Below are 24,969 nucleotides of genomic sequence, written 5' to 3' on the forward strand. Positions count from 1 at the left end.
TATTTCTCATTTGAAATAAAACTTCCTGCCGTAAATAAAATACAAGAGCAGTCTACATACCTCCTCCAAGGCAGAAAATCCCTTCAACGTGCATGATTTCAGGCCCCGGTTCTGGTCTGCTTTGACATATTGATGATGTTTTCTCAAAGACATTAAAATGTCCCTGAGTACTCACCCTTGGAAAACAAATCTTTCCAAAGAAATTATGGTTCCAGATCAATTCCAGAAGTTAATCACTTCTAAGTTGGGCCAAGACCCACATCTGGAAGAATTTTATGTAAATCTGTCAATAATTGTTAGTGTCATTCTTCTAACAAACAAACTAAACCTATAACATGTTCAGCTCAATGAAGTATCAGAGTATCAAAACAGATACCTGACCAAAACTGTGTGAAATATTTTGAGTCCTGGTTAGAGCCCGATATATCAGTGGGGTCATAAATCTGAAATTTAAATGACCAAATATTGGTATCAGCTTAAATGTGGGCTCCTGATCTTATCATGTGCACTAACTCTGTGTTTTGTTGTGTTCCTGTTCATAGGACCCGTGCTGTGTTTGTGGAATTCTCTCTCTATAACGTAAACACAAACCTGCTGGCTGTCTTTTCCTTCCTGTTTGAGTTCCCAGTCTCTGAGCGTGCCCAGTCCAGCTTTGACCTCATTGTCATCACACTGTGGCCAATCACAGGGCTGGACCTGCAGCTTCTTCTAATGGTAAACATTCCTATAACCATGAATCCTTGAACTACAGCCGTTTCATTTTCCCTTTAGTATCATTTCTAAAATGGCACTTTGTGGTTTCAGATCATCCTCCTCGCCTTGGTGTTGTATTTCCTCGTTCGGGGCATATTGGGCTTCCTCAGAGAAGGCTATAGGTACCTGCTGTCAGCCTGGAGACTCCTGGGTATCTGTAAACTGTCTCTAGCAGCGTCTGTATTCGGAATACACCTGTGCCGCTGCATAATAGCTAAACAGCAATGGACATCATACCTGAAGCACCCTCGGGATACATTCACAGATTTCTACCCCCTGGCCAAACAGACTCAGATGTACACCGTCATGTCTGCCTCGCTGTTGTTCATACTGGTACTCAAGGTAAGAAAGAAAGAGAGGAATCCAGGCTAGTTTTACAGAAATATATCGCATGTTGTTTGTGACATTTTGCTTGTATAACGATCTGGGAATGCGCTGAAGAAGATAAAAAGATAAACAGTCACGATTTAGAAAACAATTGTAATGATTTTTACTTGTTATTATTGACAACAAATCCAATCTGAGACCAAAAAGCAGCAATGAAATTAATCTAATATCAAGCATTGTCTGTGGAAGCAATTATCACTATCGCTGTAGCGCTCCTTTGTTATCTCTGAAATAATTAAAAACAGCATCAGTGTGTCGTTAAGTTGCTCTGGCTGGCAGAGTCATTCTCACAGACACAATGCTGCTGTTGTAAATATTCACTAATCAACTAAATCTGTGTTAATTCACAGCTAAAATAGTCCCAAACAAGCACACTGTTGAGCTGCAGAGCTCAGTTATTTCAGGAAAATAAAGAGCGTATACATTTAACATTTGTAGTAAGTAAGTAAGTAAAATTTATTTATATAGCACATTTCACAGGTAAAAATCACAAAGTGCTTCACAATAAGATCAGACATACAAGTTAAAATTAATTAAAAGCCCGTTTGTATAAAAATGTCTTCAGCTGCTTTTTAAAGGAGTCAGTAGAGTCTAGACAGTGTAAAGACAACGGCAGGGAGTTCCACAGCCTAGGTGCCAGTGCCTGAAAAGCCCGATCCCCACGTGTTTTAAACCTAGTACGTGGGACCACCAGTAGCCTCTGACCTGAAGACCTAAGTGCTCGGGATGAAGCATGAGGTTTCAACAGGTCAGAGATATACTGGGGAGCTTCACCGTGCAGAGCTCTAAAAGTTACAACTAAAATTTTAAAATGAACCCTAAAATTTACTGGCAACCAATGAAGAGAAGCCAAAACTGGAGTAATGTGAGACCTCTTGTTTGTACCAGTTAAAAGTCTTGCCGCTGCATTCTGTACAGACTGAAGGCGATCCAGAGCTGATTTGTTGAGACACGTAAAAAGACCGTTACAATAATCCAAACGAGAAGAGATAAAAGCATGGATAATCAAATCAATTGCAATCAATTTGCAACGTCTTCATTACGAATTGAGGAGGTGATCTGAGCTAAACTGGTAAACTACTGTTACTGAGATTAAGGTCATTGTAGGTAAAGGTTTTTTTTTTTTAAATGGGAAAAAAGATAAATTTCTGCTTATAAATATAACCAAAATAAAATAACCTATAGTGGAAATACAGGAAATGTCTTAGTGTGTTTTAACCTCTGACAGTTGGTTCAGATTTATCAGCACATGTAACTTAAAGCCTGTTTTATACTCATTCGACAGTAGTGACATCACCGTCACTGGGGCGCGCCACGATTTGGTCATTTTGGTTTCAGCTCTTGTTTTTGTGACGTGGTTTGCCAGAGAGCAGACATTTTCAGATTATAGAAAGTTTCTGAGGGACTGCAGAGAAGACGGTGTTCCCTCAAGTAACAGTGACGAGGCTGTAGTGACATCACAACCAATGTGACAACCATAAACTAGGCTTATGAGAAGAACTGATGCTTAGGTTTGAGACTGTGATTTCTACATGACTTGCGAGTCTGCCTTCATACAGTGGGTTTTTTTTGCATTGTGATGCCTACTCTGAGCATCTCAAGTCTTACCTCTAACAAATGAACCCAGTATTTTCCATCCTCTGCCCCTTTTCCTTATCAGGGTTGGAGGGGGGTGGAGCCTATCCCAGTGTCATAGGGCATATGGGCCTGGGATTGGCAAGAGTCATAGGACAAGAGTTGGAGTATAGCCTGGAAAAAAAAAAATGTATCTAACTCAATTTTTCATTTGTTTTGTGTCAACAATAGTTTAAATAGTCTTTAAATATATAGTACAGTTCAAAGTGTGTGACAGATAAGATGCCTCACAAAGCGAAATAAGAAGGAACAAAAAGCATAACTAACAATATGCAATAATAAACATATTCTTTTGCCCTTTTTATTTTTAAAGAGGCAAAACATGAATTCAGCAAAATTGTTAAAGTAAACAGAACTAAATGGAAGTAAGCAGAAGTAGTTAAGCTTAATTGCAAGTTTTTGTTGTTGCTTTGTAATGGCTGTTTAAGCCCATTAATGAGGTTGTTTTTGATTCATAAACACAACATATACACAAATCTGTGCTTAAACCACAAATCAAAGTTTTACATAAACCCAGGATCTGTATTTTCTTACAGTATAAGTGTAGAACTACCTTTGACTGTGTGTACGCACTAAAAATGAGGCTGGCTTAGAAAATGTAAACAAATCTTTTTAAAAAAATGCATATTATTTCCAGTTTTCCAGACTAAAAGAAACAAAAAGAGTGCTTATAGAACTGCATAAGTAAACAAAAAGCTATTGAATTAAATGTAAAGAACACAAAATTTTGTCTGATAAACTGTAGGCTGAAGCCTGAGCTCAATATGGAAACACTTCTTACGTAACATATTTTATTAGGAAGCTCTTTTTCTCCATATTTTATTAATTTCCTGGTACTTTTGCATGTGCACTTATTTTGTGAGAAAGGTACGACTGTTTCTACACACGTTATTATATTGTAAACCCAAAATGGCTCCAAATGTGTTTGTGATGGAGAAACATTTGTGTCCTTTGGCTAAATTAGATTTAATTACATGATAACTTTTTTTTTCCAAACACATATTTTTGCTTTCTGTTTCCCTGCTCTCCCTCTCTTTCTGTCCTTGCTCATGCAGGCGTCCCACCAGTTGCGGTTTCTCCGTGAGTGGGCCGTATTTGGCAGAGCTCTGCGGCGCTCAGTCTGGGAGCTGCTGGGAGTTGCTCTGGCGTTACTGCTGTTGGTGCTGGCTTACTCACACACGGGACACCTGGTCAGTTTTTTCTCTTCTCTGTTCATTCTGTTTTCCTCTGGCTCAGCTTCTCCCCCGCACACACACGTACACACACCAAATAAACAGTAAATTCAGTCCACATTGTCTCAGCACATAACCTTGTCAAAGTGTGTCCGCCCACGAGGTTGTTCAGTTTACTTGTTTTTGGTCTGTTCACTTTCATTGTCATGGCTACAGTTCACTTTCTTTAGAGAATTTCAAATAAACCTGCTCTTTTGCACAGATTGCATAATACAGCTTTGCTTTTATTGTTACAGCATGAAAGCATCCGTGCTTCCTTGCTGCCAAACAGCTTTACTGAACGAGAACATTATGACAAATAGCATTTATTCAATATTTGAGTCATTTATTCAAACCAGCACGGAATAAATAATGACCTGCAGAATGTTTCTGCTGTGTAAATGGCACCGCTTCATCCAAGAGACTTTTAACTGTTCTTTATTTAGACATTATGTTCCCTTCAATTCTCTTTTTTAGAGAGCCCTTCAAAACTGGAGAATAATTGTGTTTCATGACATTTCCAGATGATAGAAGAGTAAGATGATTAATAATAGTTAAGAAAAGAGCCAAAAACTGCCAAACTATTAAACTCTTTTGTGGATGAGCGAAAGCACAGCTATACAAATTAACATCATTTACATTTCCACTCTTGCCAAACAAACTTGCAACTACTGATGAAGTCTGTCACCATCAGGTAAATGCTTTGTACTTCACAGTTTAACAGTCTCTGGCCACATTCCTACTAGGTGTGCCAGCAGTTTTACGTCAACCAGCAATCACTGCTTTGGCAGATAAGAGGGCCACAGCAATACAAAGAGACTAAGACAGTTCACAACAAGCCATCCAAGATTATTTGTGTAATTATTCATGCTGCTAGAAGCATGGACTGTATGTAAAAGGTCGATTAGCTTAATGGTCTGAAAAGTGAAGCCACTGCAGAAGTACCTTATGCCTACATTCTTCTTAATGAAGTCTGTGTTAAAATAACCGTTTGGCTCAAAAATGTGGTTGGATGCCATGGCATGACCATAGTTATTGAGAAGGTGTGCAGTTGTCTTGCACTCTTGTTGCTTTTGAAAGAGTGACTTTGAGTACAGACCAGATCTGCGACTACTCACAGTTGGGTTCACAGGGCCTTTGGTGTGTCAAGACTGTGTTAAAACAGCAGTAAGATGGAGTCGGTCTGCTATCAGTTTGTGTTTGATTGAGGTCATAATAATTACATGGAATCTGTTTGTGATCATGTGGCAGTTCACTGAATAGAACAAATCTGCCCAAAAAAATCAATCACTGGCTGCCCTCTTCCACCCCTGGAGGCCATTGCCAGCTCCTCCTGTCCAGGGCCATCACAGGTGACCCCTTGCATCCCATCCGCTGCCCTCCGGTTGGCGCCTGAGGTCAGTCAGGTGCCACACCTCCAGACTCACAGCCAACTTCTTCCCCTGGGCTATTTGGACACACGCCCACCCTACCAATCTGAGCCATAGTCCGAGTAACCCTCATCACTCAGGCCACTCATACACGGCCTCTATTCACATCAAGTCGTTTGCACTACTTCTAAGCACTTTGCAACCCCTGCTCTATTATGTGCCTTTCTCTTGTTTTGTATATCATCCTCTAGTTTGTATATATTTCTCCTGTTTGGTGTTTATTACTTTCATCTTACTATTTCAGTTTTATTCTTGCACAACTAGTGTGGAGCACCCACAATTTCATTGTACATGTGACAATAAAGGGCTATTCTATTCTATTCTATTCTATTCTATTCTATTCTATTGCCATCTTAAATTCACATTGAATATTTACATTCAGAATCAGCCAGAAGCTCATAGATTTTTATATAGGGATATAACCGGAATACAACCAACCAGTTGGTTTGAGTTCCCTATTCCAAAAAGATGCATTGCCTACCAGTCATCATGTGCCCATCACATGTAAATGATCAATAGTTTTTCCTCATACTGCATCAGTAATGTTTACATTTCTTGTTATTTTTCAAATATTGTCTTAGAATTGATGAAAAGGAAACTTTTTCTTTCCATTCCAGCTCTTCCACTCTGTGTTGGACGGCTACAGCAATGTGATCTCAGCCAGTCTGTCCTTACTGGGTTCCGGTTGGTGTGGCTTGTTGTCGTGGCGTCCTGCCTGGATAATTACTGGTCCCAGCACTTTCTCTGCACTGCTGTTCCACATAAGCTTTGCTATATTTCGCCTGGTGTTGCTGTGGTTGGTCACTTCTGTTTTACTGAGGAACTACCGGCGTGCACGGGCAGAACTATACCGCCCAGCAGTGGATCTCCAAGACTACGAGATGGTCGAACTGTTCCTCAGAAGACTCAAAATGTGGATGGGACTCAGTCGGGCCAAAGAGGTACAAATTCTGATTCATATCTATAGCTGTTAAGGACAATTCTTGTTGCTCTATTTATAGATTGACTTTTTCATATATACTATTGGAACAAAACACTGATATCTGAATGCTGTACCCAAAATGGTATCCTGTTTTTTTTCTCCTTAGTTTCGCCACAAGGTGCGTTTCGAAGGCATGGAACTCCCACCGTCCCGTTCATCCTCCACCAGCGACTGTAAGTCCCTGTGCTTGCCTCCTCTGGACAGTCCAGACTCCCCACCTACCCCAGACAGTGTTGATGCTGGCTCTGAGGCCTCGTGGCGTCCAGCGTCTTCCAGCCCCTGCAGCCTCACAGAAGCCCCTGGTATTGGCCTGGGGCTTGGCCTGGGGCTTGGATTGGGCCTTGGCCCAGGAGTGGTGGTGGGAGGTAACAGCTGGAGAGAGAGAGCAGAGACTGAAGCTTCTCTTAGAAGACTCCTCCCCACCCTGGATGCTCTGCTGCAACAGCTTGACCGTGTCAATACGACGACAGAGGATCTGTACCACATTGAGTGTAAACTGGAGCGAGCCCAGAGGAAAAGGAGGCGTAGAGGGAGGGAGAGAGACGATGGAGTTCAGGGAGGTAGGAGCGAAGGGGGACAGAGAGGGGAAGGGGAAGCCTGGAAAGAACAAAAGCGTGGCAAGGAAAAGAACAAAGGGAGCAGGAAGGGGAAAAAGGTAGATAAAAGTGAACTTCCAAAAGAATGTGGGAGCAGTGCTGCCATCCCCAAAAAGACTCCTGTAGCTACACCCGTTCCCTTTTTGAAGCCCCGACCCTCCTCTGCTTCTGCAAACCCCCCTGTTCCCCAGTTGTCTGCCAAACCTTCAATCAGTGTGCCTCCACCCACACCAGTCACAGATAAGTCCTCCGATTCTTCCTCTCTCCCCCTGTCATCAGCAAACACATCATCTTCCCAAGTCCTGCCATCAAAAACACCTACAGCTCTTCCATCCACCCGTGCACCCACCCCTTCCCTGCCATCTACGCCCATTACACGCAACTGGGATCTTCCTGCAGAGAGAGAGACCCTCCCTTCCTCAAGCCTGTTCAACCACCCAGCTCACACAACCACGATCCCTACACGCAAACGGAAACGCAAACCCCCATCCCTCAAAAACAAAGTGCACCCAACTTAGATTGATACGAGCAGATAGAATGAAAAGAAGTGAAAGGTGGTGAAAAAGGATGTGCGCTTAAAATGATGGGTTAAGGACGAGAGGAGGCGCTCATGGGCAGCAGGTTTTGTCTTCAGATGCCACTCTCTAAACCCAAGGAAAGGACAGAAACTAATAGATGTGAAAGTACAAGGATGAGCTGCAGGAAAGAATCAAGAAGGATCAAACAAGCAGTTTGGGGTACTGAAAGACGAAAAGAGCAATAAAATAAGACTTTGCAGGTTTATAAGCAGTGATCCGTCTCAATCCCGACTCCGTTCTCAAGGTGCAGGTCACCAGATGCTAGCTGAGCTGGTTAAGGGGACATAAAGTCAGCAGTGAAACCAAGAAGTTCCTTTCATTGTTTTCCCCGGACCAAAACTGCCCCCTGATCCCATGTGACCCTGGAGGTTACCTGGGGTCGTTGACAGGAGCGCAGAAAAGTGCTCACCATAAGACTCAATGAACTGAAAGCATTCTATGCAATCAGACTTTTGTGTATCTCAGAAAGAAAGTGTGATTTTTCAATTATGTTATCTGTCTACAAACTGTTACGTTTTCTATTTTTGGTCACCATGGGTACCTGTGGCCTGTCCCAAATTTGCATGCAGGCGCACACAGATATACGCACATGCAGGTGTACACATGTGTAGAAATAACACTGTAGACAACATATCAGCAAATAGGAACGTGTGGTACACTTTAGCCCACTGGGTTACAGGTGAAAACACACACACACACACACACACACACACACACACACACACGCATGCACGCACACACACATAGACATAATGCTGTTGGGATTCCAGCAGCCAGTTATTCAGGGCGCAAATATATCCGTCCTCTCCAGAGATGATTGGAGAGACTGAAGACAAGAGAGATGAAGTCAGAGGAGCCAATGACAAGGAGGTGTAGCAAGTGAAAAGCAAGGTTAGTGTGAAGAAAATGATACTGAACAGATGAGTCTGATCGTAGACAAGGAAACAGACAATACTGAGTATTTACACAAGTTCTCCCATTATAAAGCTATAATGACTCCCAGTCTGATTATCTTTCCTAATTGTTTATTTTTCGTTGTGTTTTGTTCCATATGGAAGCAATTTAAAAGCACTTTTGTTCTGAAGTATTGTTTTTTTTAAATGAGGTGTGGTTTAAATAATAAGCTTGGTATCCAAACCATTAGAGAAAGCTTCACTCATACTGTATCTTAATTATAAACATTGCCAAAGCTTTTGTATCATTTATGCATCCTGAGATTTTAACCACACCAGTTAAATAATTCATTCATTCTTGTACTTGCACTTTATTCTTTAATGGAGCTGATATCAAACCCCATATTTAACTCTCGTGTGTCAAGTCATGCCTTTACAGCAACATTATAGAAACGTCCTAGTAAGTATTATCAAAGTAATCAAGCTGTAGCTTGCAGTTGTTTGTACTTTTGTTTGCTCTTTGTGGTGATGATGTTTTTGCCTTATTTTGTTCAACATGCGCACTTCTTGTGTCCAGCGGGCAGATCTCAGGGAACCCACCCTTAAAACCTGTAAGAAAGTCGAGGAAAGACAAAAAAAACTGATATGTAGTAGTTAAAATATGCAACTATGGTCAACGTGACCCCTGCTCCCTCCCTTCCTTTTCTCAGCAAGGCTCTAGAAGTTGTACTACATCGAATTTGCCTTGGATTTAATTAAAATATAAAATGTTAAAGTAGTAGTTATGGGCATCTTTTCCCCTCTGTTTTCATACAAAACACCACGGTTAAAGAGCATAAAGCAAACTTACAGGTGCTCTTAAAATCCAATTAAAAAGGGAACTTTTCTTCTTCTGTGTGTGTACATTTCTGTATATATTAGCGCTTTGTGATGTATATTTTTGCTTTTCATGATCAGTCATTTTTGTGCTGCAGCAACGTACACATAGGTCGAGCACTGGTGTTGCAAACTTCAGTTTTATGTTCCACTGGTGTAATCGAAGTACTACAGCCAAAGCTTTTAATCAGTTTACTCTTTGACGGCGAATAGAAAACCCCAAACAGCACAGCAGTCGGCAGTTCCCACCTCCACCAGCGTTATATTCCTGCTCTGTGTGTAACAGCTTAGTGCCAAAGCTCACCGTTGTCTTCTGTTGTAAAATGCATTTTGTTTAAAGCAGCGTTAAAGATTTGTCTATATGCTCGTTTGTATTTTGCAGTTGTCGCACTTCTCATGCTTTTGCACTTGACAAAGTCAAATAAAGAATTTGACAGCTGAACTTCTTGCAAAATGAAAGTTTTTTTAATGTCAAATGCTAGCTTGGTTTCCACCCTGTAGGTAGTGCAGTAGGTTCCGATTTGCTGAAAAATTGGCCGCAATGTACGGTAGTTGTCGATGCCAAGCCTGTAATCGTATAATCAGTGTGCAGATTGAAAGGTTGAAGAAGAAAGGAAAAAAAAACAAACAAACAGTTTCTTCTTTACAAATCCAGGAGTTACATAAACAACAGGAACAGTTTGTCACATTTCCAACCACCTATAGCGTCTAGTGTCTAAAATTCACTCCGTCTGTGGCCTTCACTAACTCCTGGGAAAATTTTCTGGAACAAATTTCTCCCTTTATCTTTTGTGTACAAAGGATTTTTCTGTTCTCACTAAAAACAGCTCCCCGCTGTTGCTGAAAACAACTCCCTTAGAGAAGTGAGACTGACCCAAAGCAGTAAAACAGCTGGACAGTCATCTAAACAATGGGCAGAAACTCACTACAGAGTACTCCAAAGCTAAGGGGGAACAGCTGATTCATAAGTAAACTGTTTTACATTACATTTGGTATATTGTTAGAAAAATAATTATACATGCTTTGACTCAGACTTAAGGATGCTCAAAGGTGCACTTGGGCTTTCATTCCTTCTTTCTGGATCAAAAATGAGCACAATGCCACTTTGTAAGTTTTTATACTTTGTTTTATTCAGTTCACATACTTTTGTCTCGTCTTTGTTTAATTTCTTGTCGAGAAATTAAACAAAATCTGTGAAATCATCTACAGTGGACACCAGTCTTTTTCGTTGTCCGGTGGCTTCCACATTTGTTGGAGCACTGCTCTGTGACAAAGGTTTGCTCTGCCCTTGCGTCAGTGAAATCCCGGGAGTCGAGCGAGACTGGATGGCTTCTTGAGCCTAAGTTATAGCAATAAGATAAATGGGTTGAAATTAGAGAAAATAAGTGCAAGTAGTGGTGATGAGGAAGACTTCGTATGTTGGTCTTACCCTGGTCCTGATCCTCTTGATGTGTCGTAACCTTGCCAGCCACTTAGAAGCGTATGCGTCAGAGGGGTTAGCTCTGTACTGATGCACTAAAGAGGCCATCTGAGGAGAGAGAGAAGAGTCGAGAATGTGTGTCACCTCTGCAAAGTGTGTTTGAATAGATGTAAGAAGATAAAAGACTTACATTTGCATGCAGAGCCATCTGCCTGACTAACAGGGGAAGGTTTCGATCTGAAACTATTTTTGCCACCGTTGTGTCTACTAATCCCTCGAGGTCTGAAAGAGGGTATAAAGAAGAACTCATTAAAGTTAAACAAAACTGACAGAAATGAAGAACGGGATCAGAAAAAGAAAATGATTAGCTCACCTTTGCGGCACTGGAGGGTAACGAGGTTACATTCATAATCCAGTGGTTTTATAATGACTTCTACAAAATTAAACTGACCCTAAATGAAGGGAAAATGGGCATTAAAAGACAGAATATCGACAGCAAATTTCAGATTTTTTTTTACCGTGCTTGTGTGTGCATCTACCTTGATTGTGCCCAGTTTGTACTCCTCTCCAGAGTCATTGTACACCACCATGACAAAATCATTGCCAATGTGTCGCTTTTTGTTGCAGCAACCCTTGTCGCTCTCCCTGTTTGGCATCAGTGTGGCTATGTGAAAGATAGCTGCAGGGACACAATTTCATTTATAATATGCAAATGACAGACTCGCTGTAAAAATAAAAACACACACACACGCACTAACCCTGCATGATGTCATCATGCCAGCAGTAGGTGAACTCTCCGTCATCTCCATACTGGTCAAGCCCTCCAAGGAAAATCTGGTCTGGATCACAGTCTTTCAGATGGATTAATTTGCCAAGACCCGTGAGGAAAGAGGCGTAGCGGTTCGAACCGTACTCGTTCGACAAGATGGCGACTTCATTGTTAACCTGAAGAAAGTGAAGAGGAACAAGACATTAAACCAGAGAATATATAAATTATATGATGGTGATAAGCAAAAGTACAATCAGTGCGTCCTCACCTGACCAGCTCCTACAAACACCACCCCGATTTTATGGGTGTCATAAGGCGGCATCTGGTCCAGAACCTTTACCGCACGGTCAATCACCTACGACAGAAAACACACAATGTAAACCATGCTGTATGATCCAGAAGAAGGTGTAGGAGAGAAGTCAGGTTTACCTGAGTTTTGGGCAGCAGAAGTGGCTTGTTGGCTTCATTCCCAAAGAAAGGAGAGTGGTAGAGCTGCAGAAACACAAAGCTAGAAGATATAAGAAGAAAGAAAGTCAGTTTAGACACATGGATATGTAAATTAAAGGCAATCTACCTTCATGCTACCTCATATGTGACTGGTCAATAGAACTACAAACAAAATATAAGGAAGTAAATAAAAGCAGCACAGCTTCTGGAACCAAATATCGTTTCCATGCCAAGAGATATCTAAACTAGTGCTGTCAGCGTTAATCTCGTTCACACGGGGCAATCTGCGTTGACTCGCTAATGGAGATTTGCCACGTTAATGCGGTTATGGCGTTAACGTCATTTCAACGAGAATAACGCTGACAGCACTAATCTAAACATTTCTATTCAAGCATCTGTTTATGTATTACATGACAATTATAAGCACCACCCCAGTTCCAAAAAAGTTGGGATGCTGTGTAAAATGCAAATAACATGACTCAGTAACATGACTGCATGTAAAAAGAGCATCACAAAAGTAAATATGGAGGTTCACCAATCAGCAAAAAACAATGACAACAACAACAAAAAGTGTGAATAAGTTGCAGAAAACTCTCAAAATAATGTTCCTCTGCGTAAGATACCAAAGACTTCGTGCACAGAGGTTTCCACAGATTTTCTGAATATGTGTGATATATGCTGTGGATAACGAGATATCCAAAGGTCAAGGCAGAAAGTCCACATTGGACGCCTGTGATCTTCAGGCCCTACAGGTGGCACTGCATTAAAAACAGGTGTGATTCTGTCATGGAAATCATTGCATGGGCCCAGGAACACTTCCAGAAATCACTGAACACAGTGCCTTCCACAAAGAAGAAACCACATGTGAACATGGTCCAAAAACACCACAATCTTTTCTGGGCCAAAGCTTATTTAAAATGGGTTGAGGCAAAGGGGAAAACTGTTCTGTGGTCAGACAAATGGAAATTTGAAATTCTTTTTGGAAAACATGGACAGGGCATCATCCAGACTAAAGAGAAGGACCATCCGGCTTGTTAGCAGCACTCACTTCAAAAGACATAATATCTGATTAGGATATTGGGGGTGCATTAATGTGTATGTAATTAGGAGCGTGAACATCTGGAAAGGGACCATTAATGCTGAAAGCCATACACACAGGTTTCAGCGTTTTTCCAGAGAAGGCCTTGAATATTTTAGCTAGACAATGCTAAACCCCATACTGAATCAATTAAAAAGCATGGCTTCATAGTATAAGAGTCCAGATGCTGAACAGGCCTGCAGTCCAGACCTTTTGCAAACTGGAAACATTTTGGTGCATCAAAAAAGAGCAGCTAAAATCCTCAGAAAAGAATGGGACAAAATTCCTCTCCCAAAAGTCGAGATACCTGACCTTTACAGACTTCTGTTAAAAAGGGGGTGCTGTACAGTGGTAAACATGGCCCTGTCCAAACTTTAAAAGGCCTGTTGTTGCCATAAAATTCAAAAATGACAGTTTAAACATTTGACATGCTTTCTGTTGTAAATAAAATATGGGTTAATGAGATTTTCAAATTCTTAAATTTAGTTTTTATTTATATTTTAAAAAGTGTCCCAAATAATTTGGAACTGGGTTGTAAATACACATCTATGCATGGTCTCTGTTCTTAGAAGGTGTTCATAACTACTTCCAAGTGCTGCATTGCATAGTTTCTGTGCACGTTCTGATGTTTCATCACCTTAAAAAAAAAAAAATTATTTAAAAACAGGGTTGCAGGACATAATTAAAATTTGCTCACTAACAGGATGACACTTTTGATCTTGCAAGTCAAAATGAGCTTACTGATTTTACTTGCTACATTGCATCATTAATTTGGCAGAAACACATCACAGAAGCTGCAGCAGTTTCTTGTATAAATCGCACAATACCTGGGGCTCAGTCCAGAGATTTTCTCAGTGTTGCTGGGACCAGGTCGACTGTGGTAAGCGTCCCTCTCAGTCCTCCTCTCCCTCCTGGAGGAGGGGGCTGAGACTGAGATTGTGTGACCTCTGGGCCGGTGGCCTCCACTGGGTGAGATGGGTCCAGATTGTACTGGTGCTGGTGGAAAAGACAACCTCATCCCCGCTCCTCCACTCTGAGATGACGAAACAGCTTGCCCTTCACCTGCTGGGCTTGGACCTCCCGCTACATTAGTGTCCACTCCAGTGTTTCCCTCCACCTTTTCTTTCTCAAACTGGGGCTGCTGGGGTTGAGGCTTGCCGTCTGAGGGTGCTCTAGGCCGTGACGTGTCAACCATCGCACTTTCTGACTCCATAGCAGCCTTGGCAAAAGCTTCAGGTAATGTCTGGAGCTCAGGAGAGGAGCTGGACTTGTTGAGTCCATGACCCTGGGACTGAGTGTGTGTCTGGAAAGGAAGATCAGGCCCCTGGCTTCCTGGAGTGGATGGTCCAAAAGGGGGCTGATCGATTGGAATTGCTCCCTCGCTTACTTCTTCCAGGGTTGACTTTTCATCATCCTGACTTGAGGTGGAGGGGGACTAAAAGTGGGAACAAAAGCTGTTTATTTAAAGTACTGCAATGACAGTATGCAAGTTTTAACCACAGACCCCACTGTGACATCACCCACTAGTTTTTTAACTCCTGATTAGCATTTACAGAGAGCGAGGGTGTGAGCTAAATGGACATGTCAATCACAAATTAGCCATACTCTAACTCATATCCTTCTTTGTCACCTTTTTGACATTAAATGAGACAAAAAAGGTGAAATAATTTGGAAAATGAAGGTCATGCTGTTTTGAATCATTAAACATTTGAAGTGCTTTCTGAGGTCACAGAAGTGAGCAGTAGGATGACACAATCAGACTTCCTTTTGCAACAAGAACCTCCAAGCTGTTTCCATCTTTTATATACAGTCTATGTTTTTAACATGCTGCCAAAGCACAGCATGGGTTGTTAAGGGCACTGCTGAGTGTGTGTTCAGAAGCTGCACTCCACTTCGCTGCTACCTATTACAGCAGTGGCATGGAAAGCCACATAAAAAAAGGACAGTGCAGACAACACTGACTGTCAGTTTATAATTAAATAGCACAGGTGGTGCAAATGATGGAATAAACAGCTTGTAGGTGCAGGCACTGACAGTAAACCACAACAAGTGTTTTTAATGAATGTGCACATGGTGATTTGTTTACTGCTGCACAAGACATCATTAAGTCTGCATGTGTGGTTTGGTTAACATGGTCCTACCCTGCTGAGTGTTTCAGGGGGAGTCTTTGTTAACTTATCAGCAGCTATGAAGATTGGATCAGACAACATTGGCTCAAACTCTGCACTCCCCAACCAGTCAGGCGGCGTGTTTGCTGTAGAAACTCCTGATCCCTCCTCCAGCACCACGACAGAGTCTACAGGAGGATACAGCCACAACCATGTTGGTTATAAGTCAATGCAGGTATATGAAAGCAATGCAAGCACACAGACACACACATCACAGTCTTGTCCACTGTTAGTCACACAATCAGAGACATAAACAAATATGCAGCTGGTAAGACTAAAGATTTTATCAGCTGTCAGTAGTAATCATGACACCAACACCTCACAAACATTCTCTCTAAAATCTCAATTCAGGTTAAACACACAATAATTCAAATAAGTCATTGTAACAGAATCATATACATCTACACTGATGATCAATCTCAGGCAAAAAAACAAAAAACAAAGCCATGTGCAAGATCATGACCTACAGTGACATCAACATAAAAACACTGAGATCAGAGACAGATTTATCAGTGCGGCAGGCAGCATCACTAGTTCATTTACTCATTTTCCATCTAGACGCATGCATCGTTTTGGTTGCTGGTTATCTCATCCCAAACGCACTGCAGCTACTGCAACAGCAGCCCAGACCAGTCTTGCATCTCCCAAACAACACATTCAAAGAAGAAGAGAAACACAATCACAGGCAGGCACATTTGATTTTTTAAGACCCCCAAACTGCAGCTCAGAAAAAGTCTTCATCACCCTACTGGTTAACCAGTAAAGCAAGGAAGTGCATCATGTTGCTTAGATGAGGTCTGGGCTTTTCTGTTGACAACATCAGAGGGTCAGAGGTTAAAGGTCAAAACCTGGGAGTATATTTCAGAAACAAAAGGGTTAGAAAACTTATTTGGGAAGAAAAAAAAAATATAATGCAGAAGATGTCCAAAAAAACAACAAAAACAAAAAAACAAAAAACTGAATCATGATTCATCTCTAGGTGTCATTTGGCTGACTGATTCCAGCGCAGACATGTTTTCATTAGCAGTAAGAGAAACCCCCGCCCCGTGTTAATAGAAGACTAATGATAAAGCCGAAAAGCTGAGTATCTATACTTGCACAATCTTTAAGGAAGCAACAGCAGTTCTTTCACATAACACAATGTGATTGGTGTGCTTGAGAATTCATGGAAAATGATGGCCCTTCCCATCATTTCTTAAAATTAAAAGGAGATGTTTTGGAAAACATGGGAATTTTCTTGTCTAAACTTAGATGAGAAAACCAATTTCACTCTCATATCTGTTAAATACGAAAACCAGTGCCAAAAGCTTTATAGTGCAGCATTTAAAAAAACAAACAAAAACAAAACAGGACACTTTATTAGTTGTCTCACAACTTTACAGTAATGACTTTCAGAAGAAAAAAAAAAAAAAACAAAAAAAAAACAGTACAACTGTCAATTGTTAAATATGAGAGCAACAATTCAAAGTTGCTCAACAACACAACACAGGTGTTGTGCGACAAAAGCCTATTTGCTAGGAATCCCCAAAAAACTGGATTTTCCTGAAGATAGCAAAACAAAACTGTCACCAGTTGAGGGCATCTTTAAATTTCATTTTTACATAGAGACAGGCCAAATAAATAAATAAATAGAGAACTGGAAGAAAAGAACACCAAGTTCTGAAAATGTTACAGTGAATTTATTTCAGCTAGTGGTTGTATTTTTTATAGAAAGTAGTTGTGGGGGGAGATATTTTTGGGTTGGAAAATCCAAAAATACTCCAGTCACTGTGTTAGCATGAGTAATGCAAAGAAAAACGTCACTTTGCATTTGGTAAACACAAGGCTCTGTGTTTAATAGGCATGTTATAGTTTCCACGAGTGCGCTCTAGGGTTGCTGGACAAATTCATCACTGGAGTGTGAGGCTCTGCATGGATATTCTGCCAGTAATTTTGTGACTGTTTGGACTCCATCTGGACACACAAAACTACAAAGGACTAACTACACACACTCTTACAGGGGACTTTAAGCTGATGAATATAATTCACAGTGACTATTCGTTTGTGGTGTCTGCTGCAGTCTCCGTCTGCAGGAGAGTACAGTTGCTGCTTAAATTGCTCTGACACTACACAGAGCAAAAACTATGCAGTCATCCTGCAAGTGTGGATGCTCAACTACATCCATAAGGTCTGCATCATCAGGGCATATAATCACGGCCCAATTCAACTGATTAAAGAAAATTCTGACACTTAATTTCCATAAAGCCACAAAAAATAGTTTTACATTTCAGCTTTTGTAATGGTCTCATATCTTCACTATGCATAGCTCCAATGCTTCTGGTCTTAAAAGCAGGATTAAAAGCATTCCCTTCTTTTTGCAAACAGTCGCCTCACTCGAAACAATAGACAGATATGAGATTGGTATGAAGCTTCTCATCTAACTCAAATGAATCAGGGAATATAATTAAAGAAAGATTCCTAATCTGTGCTTACAGACTGCTGTGTTGTGGTTGTGCAAGTGAGAAGAAATATACTGCACCAGGAGTTTTTTGAAGGGGGGGGGGGGTAGATGTGGGGTCACACGCGTGGTGGACGGTACCTGCCCAGGAAATGCTCCTGTGCAACCTGCCAGGGGCTGGTGGGCCTGGGGGGGCAGTGCCCATACCCAGAGAGCAGAGAGAGCCACCCACTGCAGGCGAAGTGTCAGAGGACAGGTCAGTGGCACATGAAGCCACATAACACACCGCAGCCAATCACAAACCAGCATGGGTGATGAGGATGAAGAAACATGTAAAGAAACCAATCAGAACAAGGGAGGAAAGTGCAGTTAAAAATAAAATGAAAAGAAGGATGAAAGAAAGAATGGGGTGAGGGGGGGTCTGATGTCCTGAGGAAACTCGAAATGGATCCCCAGAACAAATAAAAGGACTAAAATAACGGCACACTGAAACAGAGGCACCTGCAAAAAAAAGAACATGTGATTTAAGGCAGTGATATCTGACAATCAATAATCTGAGTGAATCCAAGCTGGGCTACTGAACACCGTCAGGCTCAAATCCAGCACTTACAGGCAATTTAGCATTTCACTTAGTCCATTAAAAGGGGATCAAGGACAAGCAGTCACGCAGATAGAAGGGATGCATTCATGCATAACATTACATCATACTGTAGCTTGCTTATCTGGATGTGCTGTTTTTAATTTCATGGATAACAGCAGGATCCAAATTTGTCGGGACCAATAACTCATCAGCACTTATACAACCTCTTATTCAACACGAGAAAAACGTCACAAACTTTCTGATATTTCTTGCTTTCTATGCCCAGACAGACCCTTTCTCACCTGTGTTGGAGCGCTGAATCAGGTTTGCCTTTCCTCCAACACTGCTGTATGTTTGGGTTAGGGACTCAGAGACAGGAGTCGGAGCAGGGACAGCTGTGCTAGCAGGAGCACTGGCTGTCTGAGTGGGAGGTTCCTTCACTCCCTCCATTGCCATCAGAACACTGGAGAGCTCTTGCAACGGCATGTTGCCAAGCTCGGAAGAAAAAGGGCTAGGTGGATTCTCCAAACACATTAGCCAGCTTGTGTTACCTGTGATGACAGAATTAGAGCCCAGCACAGAAAGCAAGAGAGTCAGGGAGCACATAACACAAACAGCAAAAAATTAAGTATCTTTAAAATGAATGCCAAAGCACACTGAAAGGTATGGGGAACAACAAAAATCATCCACAACAGACACTTTCTGGCATTACTCACATAATAACAAAAACACAGAAAGTTTCTACAATAACTGTAGTGACATTCTAAGTGACATTCTTACAGGTGACATACCTGACGGTCTGCGTATGAAGATCTCTGCCCACCCTTGTGTGAGCATTGGGGCAAACTCAGCCAAGGTGGGGTTGTCTTTTAGAGTAGGAGGCGCAGATGGAGTGGCAGAGGTGGAAGAGGATGGACCTAAACTATCCAGAGCAGGACCAGAGGAGGGAGAGAGTGGAGCAGTCAACTCACCCTCAGAGGGAGACACCAGAGGACTGAGACTCTGAGCGGGACCGGCACGTAGAGCATGACCACCTGGAAGTCAAAGTCAGATTCAGATTTCTTTATTGTAAAGTCAGACAATCAGAGAAAGCTCAACATCATTATTACTCCCAAGACTCCTACATTGAGGATTGTAAGTCAAATAAAGCCACAGGATAGTTACATAGAAATATAACTTTTAGAACTGAAATATATACAGCAATGTATAGTTATTCTACAAAAGCAGTGTTACCTTCCTAGAAACGGCAAAAAAAAAAAAAGTTACGTATTTGTTTTTGTTTTTTTATTGCTACCTGACATGGAGCGAACTCGTATGCGTGCAGCTCTGTTGTGCTGCTGGCTTGACTGTGACTCCAATTTGGCTGGAGCCTCTTTGGTCATTCGGGTGTGTAGTGATGGGTCTGACCTGCGGGAACAGGAGAGCAACATTATTGCTAACAATCCAAAGTGGTTACAGGCACGCTAGCTGCTCTGTGACACTGTTGATCACCAACTTAGTTTATCATTTTGGAATTTGTTAATTTTGTAATTGTTAAATATTTAAGTTGAAGCTTTAATGTCAACAGTTTTGCTATTTTTCTTAATTGCAGGTTACAAAAGTTGTTTTTTTTTTGTTTTTTTTTTAATTAGACATTTTGTCTTTAAGAATTAAGCTAAAATGATTGCAATTTATCCTGAATGGGTGGGGTCTAGTTCATGGCTATTCATCCACTAAATGTCAAAATATTTTACTCAAAAGGATAAATGTCAACCCCATTGTGGCACTACTGGGTAAATGCCATGTGGTAGGTGGTCTATTGTGTTTATTTCCAGCTCCATCGTTTCATTCTTAGACTTCTTGGACTAATAGAGTAGCTTTGTATGATTCCCATTTCAAAATAATCCTTATTCATCTTCTTCTGGGTCTCTAGGCAGCTACTCAGTTCAACCTCTGTGTGTGTGTGTGTGTGTGTGTGTGTGTGTGTGTGTGTGTGTGTGTGTGTGTGTGTGTGTGTGTGTGTGTGTGTGTGTGCCTTCGGAAACTAATAGTCTCAGCAACAGATGTGTGGGTCTTCAATGCTGACAGTTTTGTGCTAGGCATTTAATGTTCAGTGTTACTGACATTACACAGAGCCAAGAGTAGGAAAAAAAACACTGTGTTTAGAGCAGCATAATGCTCTCATAATTAACTTTTGGCTCACCGGGAAGAAGGGGAAAAAAAAAAAAAAAAAAAGGGAAGAAAGTTAAAGAGGAGCACCTCTTTGATTTGTTGAGCCAGTTAAAAGCAGACAAATTCCTTTTAGTATGTGTGCAAGCATGCATCACCTGGTCATTTCCCCTCCTCCTCCTCCCAGGCGATCAGCCATGTCCAGGCCCAGCAGCGCTTGTGTTCTGACCCCTCCGCTGGTTGTTATGGTGACCAACTTGTTGCCCACCAACCAGGTCATACTGCGGCCTCCTGCTAACAGGAACTCTGCGATGGGAGACCTAAGAGAACAGAGGCCAAAATCATCACTCGTGCTGCTTTTTCCAATTCCTTTTACAAAATATGACCATTAAAAAAAATTAAATTCTTCTAACCTCTTCGGCAGTGCAGAGAAGTTGGAAAACACATATCGTGCCATCATGTCAAGACAAGTCTCTGTGAGCTCTAGGTGTACAGTCTTCAGCCCCTCATCGGCCTGAGTTACTGCATTTTCATCGGCAGAGCCCAGACTGCACGTGGTGGTTGAGGTGTGCATCCTAAAAGGTGGAAACAAAGAGACAAATAAAGAACAGCAAAAGGTGGAGAAGAGCGAGATGAAGGCACAAGCTCCTTGCGTATTTAATATGTAAAGTGCACAGAAACATGCAAGTTCTGATTTATTGGTGCAGAGAAAACTGCAAGAAGAATCACACAATCACCCGTGCTCATATCCGTGCCTAGATCACATTCAACACAAGCACACATGGAAACGTGCATTCATTTGTATACAGTTGGGTTCATAAGTATTTGGAAAGGATTACAAATTTTGCATTTTTGCCTCTGTATACCATCACATCGGTACTAAAAGAAAGCAATCAAGATGTTACTCTAGTACCTCAAAATATTCCACTGTTTAGGACCTACAGCCACTGGCTCAGAAGTAAACTTTGGTATCTACTGCTGGGAACTCAGTAAGTTTAGGCAAGTTTAATGATATTAATGCATTCCCAAGGCTTCAACCCAAAAGGTTAACCATAAAAAGTAAGTGTCAAGCCTTACCATAACCCTAACCACATCCGAACTTCAACCCTTAAGTTTCAATTAATTGTAGGGCCTTACAACATAAAAAACCCCAGATATAACTATTTATGAGTTACGAGTTACTCCATAGTCTCCACTCTTTAACAAGATTATGTGGACATATGAAACTAAAGACAGAGGCAGAATTTATTAATGCAAAGCATTTCACATCATTTATCAAAAGCAGTGAAGAAATTTTTGATGGTGCAAGCATGTAAATATCCCAGTGGAACAGGGTCACTAGTTTTTATGCAGTTTTAACTGTTGATAATAGTAGCAGAAATAAGTCTGATGCGCAGAGTTACATAGTTAGTTATAGGATAGAGAGTATGCAAAAACAGTTGATTGAAAGAAAGCTGAAAGTCTACACGTCTATCACCTCCTGAGGGCTTCACTGCAAGTTGACTGTAATGATAGTGTAAAGAGGCAAAATTGTGCACACTCACTGTCTAAATATTTACGGACCCAACTTCTTATGCTCAACTACCATATGATGATTACATTTCTCTAAGTGCACACGCAGAGACACATGCTGGGACAAGTAATACATGGCTTTGCATGCTCTGATACCACACTGATTCTCCTACTAAATGTAAAAAAGCTCTCTCTGGGAGGGTAAACGGATGTGTAATATTTTGATGCAGAAAAACCAGGCGGTAGAAGCAACGTGTGACTCGATGTGTTTGACGGTATGTTAATGTTTTCACTGAAGTCAAATCTTTCAATTAGCATTCGCTGAGCAGCAGCTTTTTGTATTCAGATGAAGCATTTCTCCATGCTCTACACAAGAATCAGTTTGGAAGCAAATTTACAGATGTGAACATCAGCTCAAGGGAGATAATGGAAGTGTTTTGAAAGCTTGCTGCTTAGAAGTAAACATGCTCAAAATGAGCAATTTACAGCAACACTCCAGCCATCTGAGATGTTACTTCTCATCACAGCGGGGAGTATTAAAGACATGCGGACTGTTTTTCAGAGCCAAATCATAAACAAATGCAAAAATGAAAGAAATTATCAAATATTAAAACAAGAAGGTAGCAATGCAAAGGATTTAAAAAACAGAGAGCAAGAGGTCCTTAGTTTTTTGTTTTGTCTTGTTTTTTGTTTTGTCTTGTTTTTGTTTAAGGCCTCCATTCTTATTACTTACAGGTCCAATAAAAATACTCTATAAAAAGGTTAGGGAAGGTCTGGACTGGCAGGAATACAACTATATTTCCAGAATTTCAAAGATGTATATATAAATACTATTGCCACTTTAAATGTTTTGAGCATAAAAATATAGGCACACATACAGACTAATACTGATGCGTACATCTTTAGTATGAGGCTCAAACAAATCTCTCAAGTCCCAGAATGTGAATCAGCAACTATGCAGTCACATTTTATAACTACTATTCTTCTACTGACAATGACTCATTTTTCATTTCAATGTTTAGTGGACACATACTCCAAAAACATGACCATGAAAGACTCACGCCTGAAACAGTACGCGGTTTGCTGTTTTGTCATCCCAGCACATGCTATTGAACTTCAATTCACTGACACTACCCAATTTAAAGTAAAGAAAAACAAATGTAACCTTATCTAATCCCATACAGTTTTTCCAATGAAAATGTCGCCTTGAAGACTGAAAGCTTTGAATGTGGTCACGTTATGCGATATGGAGTAAGTGTCCACAAGGAGGTGAATTTTAAACCCAGTTCACACAAAAATCAGCTCTGAGAGCAAAAGCAGATTATCAGCCAGTCAACAGTTAAAGCAGGTTAAAGAGAGCAACAATGCAGTTGTTTAGTCCCACTAATTTTGTGTTTGTCTTTGAACATTAAACAGTACTTTTAAGCATATTAAGTACTGAGCTGCTGCTGCCATCTGGTGGCAATACTAATATGACCTATGACAATCAAGTGGCATGGGCAGCCACATCTGACAACTGCAATGTTGCATTGTAATTCTTCCAGATGCCCAAGAAAGTCAGCCAAGGACAGATAAGCATATGAAATTAGTGAGGAAGAGTGTTTGTGTGGATCTGCGTGTGCTGATGCGAGTGATGTTGATCAAACTGTTAAAAGTTCATCTCAACCCAGGTAGTTCTGAAATCCCACACTAGGAGATTGCCATGGTCATAGCAGTACAGTGGATGTTTCAGTGGAACAAAACACTAAAATTATGTCAAGCAAGCAAACAAAAGCTGTTGTGTTGCTGTTGCCACGGTCACTGTCGAAGAGGCAGATGTGCCCCCACACCACACAGAGGGAGCCAAAGTAGGGGGTTGCAGTTGTTTACAGTGAAGTTTATATAGATCCCACCATTGTGAATACACATGCTTTGCACCAGTCCCCTTTGCCATTCATTTGTTGTTAGGCCAATGAAAATCAGTCAGCAATACACCCAGCACATAAAAGACACATACAAATAAAATCAAACCAAAGCAAAATAATGAAAAAAAAAAAAGCAAAATCTGTGTTAGAGCAAAGTGAAAAACATCAATAATGAAAAGATGCTTTCCCACGTCTTCAACAAACACTGCATGCAAAAGCAAATCAGAAAAACGGCAACATTTAAACCAGCACAAATATAAACACAGCCCAAAACAAACCAAAAAGCTCAACACATAAACCTTCCTCCAGCATGCACCACCCACTCCAGGTGCCCCTGGCAACAAATCCCCCCCCCCCCAAAGACGGACAATGACCCTAGACCCCATCAATCCCATGAAGAAAGCAGTAAGTGTTTGGGTTGTTATTGGTTTTTGGTTTGTTACCCAGAAGGCTCTTCTCTAACCTGCGGACCGCATGTTCGGAGACGCTGATGCTGCGGGAGCGGAAAGCGTCCATGGCTGAAAGGTCCCTCAGCTCTTTAACTGGAGAGCTGCTGCTATTGGCTACCGCTGCTGCTGCCTTTGCCACTTTTGCTGCCCGCAGGCTGAGCGGTGAGGAGTGTCCATGGCAAAGGGCGAGGGGGATTGGGCCCAAGATGGAGTAACGGTGGCGTTGGGGCAGTGAGAGGACAGGGGTCATCGTGAGGGTGGTGGTTTGGGAGTGTGGAGGAAGTGTGGTGTAAAAGTATACCAGGAGACAGCAGGAATCATCACCAGAGAACCAGAGCAACATGAGCAGGTGATCAGGAGTGCACGCCACACATGGAGAGGGGCAGGGTACAGAGGAGAGGGCCACAAAGGTCAAAGGGCAGCGTCACATGAGGAGGGAGGGATCAGGAGCAATGTAGAAAGGATCCAGGATGACACAACCACCCCCAAAACCACAACCACACCAAACACAGGGGGCAGTGGAGAGGGGGAAGGGTCAAATAAAGGAAAAACACAACAAGGTGAAAATTAACAGCAGTGAACATTATGAATCAGATTACAGGAGAGTGGAGAAAGAAAAAAAGAGGATTAAAAAAAATAAAAGGATACACGCCAACTAAACAGAAAACAGAGAAGCTAAGGCAGAGGGGAAAACAGCTTCTGCTATTCAGAAAAGA

General features: G+C 41.4%; 2 protein-coding genes across 8 annotated transcripts in view; one reads left to right on the forward strand and one right to left on the reverse strand.

Moving 5' to 3' along the window:
- The window catches only part of pkd1a (polycystic kidney disease 1a), a 71,520-nt gene extending 61,737 nt beyond the window's left edge, over positions 1 to 9,783 (forward strand). For both annotated transcript variants that reach the window (XM_039613368.1, XM_039613369.1), the window contains exons 52-56: positions 543 to 714; positions 805 to 1,095; positions 3,831 to 3,965; positions 6,034 to 6,357; positions 6,505 to 9,783. In XM_039613368.1, the coding sequence (XP_039469302.1) occupies positions 543 to 714; positions 805 to 1,095; positions 3,831 to 3,965; positions 6,034 to 6,357; positions 6,505 to 7,512 (1,930 nt within the window). In that variant the 3' untranslated portion in view covers positions 7,513 to 9,783. The remainder of the gene's footprint in view (positions 1 to 542; positions 715 to 804; positions 1,096 to 3,830; positions 3,966 to 6,033; positions 6,358 to 6,504) is intronic.
- A 666-nt stretch (positions 9,784 to 10,449) lies between these two features.
- tsc2 (TSC complex subunit 2) overlaps positions 10,450 to 24,969 on the reverse strand; it is a 32,336-nt gene continuing 17,816 nt past the window's right edge. For 4 of the 6 annotated variants that reach the window (XM_031752977.2, XM_031752987.2, XM_031752992.2 and 1 more), the window contains exons 26-41: positions 24,268 to 24,408; positions 20,802 to 20,963; positions 20,547 to 20,708; positions 19,535 to 19,647; positions 19,032 to 19,274; positions 18,543 to 18,791; positions 15,197 to 15,351; positions 13,883 to 14,490; positions 11,960 to 12,038; positions 11,799 to 11,885; positions 11,520 to 11,706; positions 11,301 to 11,440; positions 11,135 to 11,213; positions 10,952 to 11,043; positions 10,771 to 10,869; positions 10,450 to 10,680 (exon numbers count right to left, since the gene is read on the reverse strand). In XM_031752977.2, coding sequence (XP_031608837.1) covers positions 10,522 to 10,680; positions 10,771 to 10,869; positions 10,952 to 11,043; positions 11,135 to 11,213; positions 11,301 to 11,440; positions 11,520 to 11,706; positions 11,799 to 11,885; positions 11,960 to 12,038; positions 13,883 to 14,490; positions 15,197 to 15,351; positions 18,543 to 18,791; positions 19,032 to 19,274; positions 19,535 to 19,647; positions 20,547 to 20,708; positions 20,802 to 20,963; positions 24,268 to 24,408 — 2,755 coding nt within the window. In that variant the 3' untranslated portion in view covers positions 10,450 to 10,521. The remainder of the gene's footprint in view (positions 10,681 to 10,770; positions 10,870 to 10,951; positions 11,044 to 11,134; positions 11,214 to 11,300; positions 11,441 to 11,519; positions 11,707 to 11,798; positions 11,886 to 11,959; positions 12,039 to 13,882; positions 14,491 to 15,196; positions 15,352 to 18,542; positions 18,792 to 19,031; positions 19,275 to 19,534; positions 19,648 to 20,546; positions 20,709 to 20,801; positions 20,964 to 24,267; positions 24,409 to 24,969) is intronic. The other 2 variants (XM_031753010.2, XM_031753001.2) reach the window with 1 other exon arrangement.

Source organism: Oreochromis aureus, linkage group 6 (genome assembly GCF_013358895.1).
Source record: "Oreochromis aureus strain Israel breed Guangdong linkage group 6, ZZ_aureus, whole genome shotgun sequence".
Taxonomy (NCBI): domain Eukaryota; kingdom Metazoa; phylum Chordata; class Actinopteri; order Cichliformes; family Cichlidae; genus Oreochromis; species Oreochromis aureus.